At 37.9% G+C, this 7670-nt stretch overlaps 1 protein-coding gene across 2 annotated transcripts in view; it reads right to left on the bottom strand.

Moving 5' to 3' along the window:
* The window catches only part of TARS1 (threonyl-tRNA synthetase 1), a 40588-nt gene extending 35700 nt beyond the window's left edge, over positions 1-4888 (bottom strand). Inside the window, exons 1-2 of one of the 2 annotated variants that reach the window (XM_051969535.1) lie at positions 4800-4888; positions 4606-4713 (exon numbers count right to left, since the gene is read on the bottom strand). In XM_051969535.1, coding sequence (XP_051825495.1) covers positions 4606-4662 — 57 coding nt within the window. In that variant the 5' untranslated portion in view covers positions 4663-4713; positions 4800-4888. The other variant, XM_051969534.1, reaches the window with a different exon arrangement.
* Positions 4889-7670: the final 2782 nt, after the last annotated feature.

Genomic DNA, 7670 nt, shown 5'->3' on the forward strand with positions numbered 1-7670 from the left:
TGGTTTTAGTGAGGTTTTAGTGGGGTTAAGTGACTTGCCTACGATCACAAAGCTAGTAAGTGTTAAGTGTTTGAGGTCACATTTGAATTCAAGTCTTCCTGACTTCAGGACTGGTACATTTTACCATCTAGCTGCCCGCCCAATTAAGCTTCTTAAGGACAAAGACTATTTCATTTCTATCTTTGTACCCTGTGTATGGACAGAGGACAATTTATTGATCTAAAAACTTGAATGTGTACCCATCAATCAAAAAATGTTATTTTATAGCTATTATGTACTGAGCCCTAGAAATATAAAATCAAAAATAAGATGATGCCTGTCCAAAGAAGCTTATGTTCAACATTGGGAGAAAACAGTAAGTATAGAGATAAATAAGGTAAAAGCATACACAAGGCAGTTTTGGGGGAAAGAGAAAGGAACTAGCAAATGAGAAGAATCAGAGAAGGCTCCAAGCAGGAGGAAGAAGTATACTTTAGGTATGGAATACTGTGGAAGTTAAGGTGTTCAATCTATTCATTGAACAGTAGAATGTGGCCTGCTTTCTTAATAAGCAGGCCTAACTTGATCACTGATCTTATTCCATAAAGTCTCCTCCAATAAATTGCCCAATTCTCTACTGCCTAGAAAGAGGTTCATGCTTCCCCTATCTTGAAAAAACCCTCATTTGAGATTTTTAATTCTGCTATTTCCTATCTGTTCTGCCCTTTGTAGCTAAACTCCTTAAAAAGGCTGTCTAGAGCAGGTATATGACTCCACTTTCCCCCTATCATTCTTTTTAACCCCTTATAATTTGACTTCCAACCCTATGATGCCCACCTCTCCCTTCTCTTCCCCACTCCCCCCAAACTGCTCTCTCCAAAGCTACAGATTTCTTAGCAGTCAGTTTCAATGGCCTTTTCCCAATCATATTCTCTAGTCCTTTTTGCAGATTTTGACTATTGATTACTTTCTCTTCAATACTCTCTAAGTTTTGGGACACGCTCTTTCTTGGTTCTCCTAGCTATTAAATGTTTTTTTCTTGGTCTGCTTTGCTGGATTCTCATTCAGATCACATCCTCTAATTGTAGACATCCCATAGAGTTTTGTCCAGAGTCTTCTTTCTCTATACTACTTCACTAAACAGTCATCCCGGATTCCTTATTGTTTCTCACTCCTCCCCTTCTGCCATCTTATCCAATCTAAGGCCAAGACCTATTGATTTCAACTTTTCAAACATCTTTTCAATATACCTCCTTCTCTCTTTTGACACAGCCATCATAATAGTATAGGCCCTCATCACCTCACTCCTGGATTATTACAATAATTTGCTGGTAGATCTGTTTTAAATAACTCTCCACTCCAATCCATCCTCCTTTTAGTCACAAATAATGTTCCTAAACTTTAGATCCAATTAACTTGCTCCCTTTGCCCCAAGTTCCTCAATAAATTTCAGAGACTCCCTATTGTCTCTAGGATCAAATATAAAATTGGAATTCAAAGCCCTTAAAAACCTAGCCTCCCTCATGCCCAACTTTTCCACTCTTCTTACATCTTATTCCCTACCATATGTTCTTCAAATTATAAATAACACGTTCCACCTCTCAGTTCTGAAGATTATCCTTGGTTCAACACCCCTTCCCCCTTTCCTAGAATGCTCTCCCTCCTTCACGTTTGACTACTGACCTCCCTGGCTTCCTGTAAACAGAACTAAAATGTTACCTTTTATAGGAAGCCTTCCCTAAACTCTTATTCCTAGTGCCCTCTTGGAAATGTTATATTTTCTTATTTTTTTTTCCTAAAGTGAAGATTTGCTTATAAAGTACAAATTCTAACCTTTCTCCCTCTATCCCAGGGGTCCTCAAACTTTTTAAGCACGGGGCCAGTTCACTGTCCCTCAGACTGTTGGAGGGGCGGACTATAGTAAAAACAAAAACTTTGTTTTGTGAGCCTTTAAATAAAGAAACTTCATAGCCCTGGGTGAGGGGATAAACGTCCTCAGATGCCACATCTGGCCCGCAGGCCGTAGTTTGAGGATCCCTGTGTCTATCCTAATTTTCTGGATACAAAAAACTCATAGATTAAGGTAAAAGGAAAAAGACTTAACTGTACAAAAATATTTATGGTGGTTCTTTTTGTAGCAGCAAAGAATTAGAAATTGTGGGGATGTCCATCAATTGGGGAATGATTAAATAAGTTGTGGTCTATGACTGTGATGAAATGCTATTGTGTTATAAAAAAGATGAGCAGGGTGGTTTCAGAAAAACTTGAGAAGATTTATATGAACTGATGCAAAGTGAACTAAACTGTTGGTCTTTAATTCTCCACTGTGATATAAGGGAGGTGATGTCATGAGATGCCAGGTCACCTACCTCACTTTCCCCTCTGCAGCCATCTGGGTCTATGACCAAATTCAAATCAGGACAACTGAAGTGCCTAGACTTAATCAAAGACTCAGTCAAAGTGAGACCTGCTGAAGATTTTAGCTTAAAAGGACCTAGGTCTTCCATTGCATCCAGGATCATCTCTAGTTGATTCAAGATACTTCCAAAGGACCCATGATGAAAAAGGTTATTCACCTCCAGTGTGAGAACTGATGAACTCTTGAGTGCAATTTGAAGCATAATTTTATCACTTTCTCTCTTTTCCTTTTGCATTATGCCTAAAATGCAATTTTTCCCCCATAATTTATGTATAAGTGTGGGAAGAAGCAGGGAATTTGGAAATTCAAAATTTAAAAAAAATTAATGTTAATTTATAAAAGCATAATTGTAGAATTTAACAAAATAAAAATACATTTAAAAATTTATTCCAATTTTTTTTTTTTTTTTGCTGCTATTCTGTTATTCTGGGAGCTCTTCACTTTTATTTCTCAGATGCATGAATTCATCCCTTCCATTCTATTAATAAAACTTTTGAGTTGCTATCACCAAGAATATAAAAGAGAGAAAAGGAAGGACTTAACATGTGCAAAAATTTTTGTGGTAGCCCTTTTTGCAGTGGCAAGGAACTGGAAACTAAGTGGATGCCCCATCAATTGGTGATGACTGAATAAGTTATGGTATTCATGAATGTAATGAAATATTATTGTTCTGTAAGAAGTGAAGAACGGGCTGATTTTAGAAAAGCCTGGAAAGACTTACACGAACTGATTTTGGGTAAAGTGAGCAGAACCAAAAGTACAGAGTACATGGTTACAACGAGATTATGTGAGGTTCAACTGTGATGTACTTGGCTCTTTTCAATAATTTGGTGAACTATAATGACTGACTGTGAATCAAGGCATAGTATTTTCACCTTTTTGTTTCTTTCTTTCTAATTTTTCCCCCCTTTTGGTCTGGTTTTTCGTTTACAATGTGACAAACTTGAACATATATGTTTAAAAGAACGGCACATATTTAACCTACATCAGATTACATGATGCCTTGGAGAAAGGGTTGAGAAAGGGAGTAAAATGTGGAACAGAAAATCTTACGAAAATGAATGCTGCATTTTGATTTTCTTCCCGAGTTATTTTTACCTTCTGAATCCAATTCTCCCTGTGCAGCGGGAAAACTGTTCGGTTCTGCAAATATGTATTGTATCTAGGATATACTGCAACATATTTAACATATATAGGACTGCTTGCCATCTTGTGGGGGGGGGGGGTGGAGGGAGGGAGGGGAAAAAACAAAACATAAACGAGTGCAAGGGATAATGTTGTAAAAAAATTATCCTGGCATGGATTCTGTCAATACAAAGTTATTATTAAATAAAATAAAATTTAAATTAAAAAAAATGAATGTTGCAAATTATCTTTTACATATATTTGGAAAAATAAAATATTATTGAAAATATTTTTTAAAAAAATCATGGATTAAAAGTGTTAGGGTCAAAATTTGAACCCAGGTTCTCTTGAATCAAAATCCAGAGAACTTTCTAGAGGATTATACTGAATTATAAAATGATCTCTGTAATTTTCTTTTAATCTGCGTTTTAATTCTAATGCCTATCCTATTATTTCGTTATCTTGATTGTAGTTTACATACAAATATGTGTATGCATATATGTGTGTTTCTTTGTTATCTTCTCCATTGGATTGAACTGAAGCGTAGACACTTTTTTTGGACCTTTCCTTGATAAACAGTGCCTGGCACATGTAGGCCTTTAATAAATATTTGATTAATACTGTCTTTCCCATTAGACTGTGGGCTCTTCGAAGGCAGGTCATCCCCAGCTCTTAGCACATAGTAGGTGCTTAATATTTATTGACTAATCAATACTGTACTTGGCAGGCACCAACTGGCACCAGCTTGAACAGGATAACCATAGATTCAAATCCTATCAACCATATCACCGTGGGTCGGTCACTTAATCTCATATGTAAATAACAGGTTGGGAAAGATAACCCGTCCTTCCGCCTGTCTGGGTATACACCCAGAGTTCGAGATCCTCCTCTCCCGGCCTTAGAACTACAACCGCCCTCACGCCAAATGGGAAGCCCCCCAAAAGACCCGCGGAAGTGAGGGCTCTCGTCACTCGCAAGGACCTCCTCTCCTCGCCCAGGATGGGCTCCGGACTCAAGAAAAACGCCCAGCAGTCCTCGGCAGTCCTCCACACCACCCCTGGTCGAGAACTCCCAGCGCTTACCGACTTCTCTTCTCCACTCATCTTCCCGGTGGGATCGACTGCTATCTCCTGAGACATCGTCAGAAGCTACGGGGGCCGCGAAGAGGCAACAGGGAACAGAAAGATCGCCTGCCGAAGGGGAAGAAAGGGAAACGAGGAAGATCTCCAGGGGTCTAAAAGAATAAAAGCTAGATAAGCAGCACAGAGACACGCACCTCCACTGCGCTTGCGCCACGTGGCCACCACTACGGCACCAGCTGATGCAACCAGAGCGCACTCAAGAGCCGCCCTTCCTCAGCCCGCCTTCTGGTTTCAGTATCCAATTAGCAAAGTGGAAGGAGGGCCTTCTCATTTTCTCATCCAGTGGGGTGTCTGATTACGAGGTGGAGGGGAGGGACCTATGCTAATAATACCAGACCCTTTCATCCCAAGGAAGGGCAACCTTTCTCTGTATTTGAGTCGGCCCCGGAAAGACCAAGGATGAGTGAAAAGGAGTATGAGCGCTTGCGCCTGCGCTGTATGGTGATGGGCTTTCTGTTTGAGATACTTTGTGCTTTTGCCTCCTCGGCTACCGTAGCACTGGCGTGGAACGCTACTGACGCGTGGTGTGAGGTGGTAATAGTCGGATAGAAACTTGTTTTTATAAAAAAAGAAAAAAAAGGCTGATTTTACTCTTGGGAGAGTTTCTGTTTGGCCCACATCTATGAAACAATGTGGTTCAATGTTGGGAGTCAAAGAACTAAATCCTGCCTTTGCTATTTACTGTGTGGGAGTGAGCACGTCTCGACTTCCCCGAGCCTTAATTTTCCTCCTCTGGAAAATGAGGGGAAGGGAGATTGGATTGGAGGGGCCTCGGAGGCTCTTCTCAGGCGATGTTATGTGAAGAAAAGAGTAAAAGAAAAGGAGAAGCCAGGGACACATCCTGTAGCAGACACAATGAAAGAATGCCACCTACCAGTCATAAGCCGGAAATGGGGGTCGAGACTAGGTTCGATGTCGAGTTACGTCTCGTGCCAGTATCAGTGAGAGGGTTTTCCGGTTCCGGGGTCCCTCAGTTTCCCATTTTTCATCCATCTTTTTTGCTGTCTCTTATGAAACTTGGGCTTTTTAGTCTTGTAGCTGCCCAGATTTACCTTTATTGGGAAATTTAAAGTGCTTCCTAGAAATATACTTGATTCCATTTTTTCATCCCTGCCAAAACAAAGAAATAAGAGAGTTGAGGAATGGTTTGGTATGCACCTTTTTATTGTCTCAAACTTTTGGTATTATTCCACCTCTAAGACCATGTTGTGCCAAAATTCCCTTTTAATGTCGTGACCCAATTTCTCCAATTGTCCTATTTAGTTATTCTGCCTTAGATTATAATCTTTCCCTCTTGAAGTTTGAGATAAAGGTTTTATAGACATCCCTTCTTAATGTTTGACAAGATAAAGGTTTATCCATTTTAGGTGTCATTAGAATGTCAGTAACCTCCCTCCATTAGGTTATCCCCATCTAGGTACCTCCATTATGCCATTGTTCTTGTTATTCTATAAAAAGCTTGCTGTCCTGATACTCAGGGCTGGACTCTTTGAGATGATAGTCTCATCTACCTCTGGGATCAAACATGGATCCATTGGTCCTAGTATTTCTCTCCGTTTAATAAACTATTGAATTGGTCTCTAATCTCTTGTCTTGCTCAGTTTCTTTGGCATTACAACCACTTCTCACTTCTACCGCTAAGCCAAAAATTAGCATGTCAGTTAACATGAAGCACTTTATCTCTTTTTCCTATATAAATTTATCTTCTTGCTCCTGGTTCATTGTTAAATTCTTTTGGAACTTAGCCTGCTTTAATTGGTGTTACAATTATAATAAACTTTGCCCTTTGGCTTGGAGAAAGGTCCCAGCCTGCAAATTCTTTGGAAACCCAACCTTTTTGGGGTGTCCTTTGAACCCTTTAGTCACCAATAATTTTAATATTTCAAAGATTGTGATGTTCCATGACTTATATACACATAGTTTTATTGGAATAACACTGGACTTAAAAAATATTTCTGTGCTAGGAAATACAGTGGAATAATTGCAGGTTCCAGATAATTTCCCAAGAAAGATTTGGCTTTTTTTCTACTCATTTTAAAACCTATTTCTTTTGTCTAGTGAGGAAAAGCAAGAAATGAATGAAATGGAATAAGATCTAAAGCAGTGGTTCTCAACTTTTGTTCTTAGTATCTTTATACTATTAAAAATTAGTAAGATGTGTCCAAAGAGTTTTTGTTTTTATGGGTTATATTTATAGATATTTACCATATTATAAATAAAAACTAATTTTGGATTTGTAGAACAGATGAAAGAGTTTCAGAGACCTTGGGGATTATCTGGACCACACTTTGAGAGCCTTTGGTCATAAGTATAGAAGAGCAGGAAGTGGAATAATTCTGGAGGGTATTTTGGTGAGGAGTTACTGCTTACTTAATCCACAGTGCCCTCTGCTGTCCTTTTATCATTTGTGCATCCTAGTAATCTAAGGAGAAAAAAAGATACATATATATAAATATAACAACAATAATCAAGTAACTACAATAATTTCAATTATCCTAATTTTAGATATTTTAGCAAAAACAAAAGAAAAAGAAAAGAAAGAAAAAGAAAATACTCTTGCCAACAGGTTCAGTGTTACTTTTTATTATTCAACAAATACTTTTAGACCTCTATTTTTAAATTTTTATTTCAATAGTACTTTATTTTTCCAATTATATGTAAAGATAGTTTTCAGGGCTCATTTTTGGAAGATTTTAATTTCTAATTTTTTTTTTCTCTTTCACTTCCTTAGCTGACCCCTCTCCAAGACAGTAAGCAGTCTAATACAGGTTATACATGTACCATCATTTAAAACATATTTCCCATATTTAACTTCTATTTTTAATGAATTTTCAATTTACTATTTTTATACATTGTATGCCTTAGAAAAATATTTTATTTGTAGTTTCAGAGATTTTTAAAAAGTAGTTAGTGAATTATTTAATTACCTGAAGCTTGTTTATTACTCATTTGATAATATTATCAGTTTTTATTATTGGAATATTCATTTTGGCTCACTTAGCCAA

This window comes from Antechinus flavipes, chromosome 1 (genome assembly GCF_016432865.1).
Source record: "Antechinus flavipes isolate AdamAnt ecotype Samford, QLD, Australia chromosome 1, AdamAnt_v2, whole genome shotgun sequence".
NCBI classification, from domain to species: domain Eukaryota; kingdom Metazoa; phylum Chordata; class Mammalia; order Dasyuromorphia; family Dasyuridae; genus Antechinus; species Antechinus flavipes.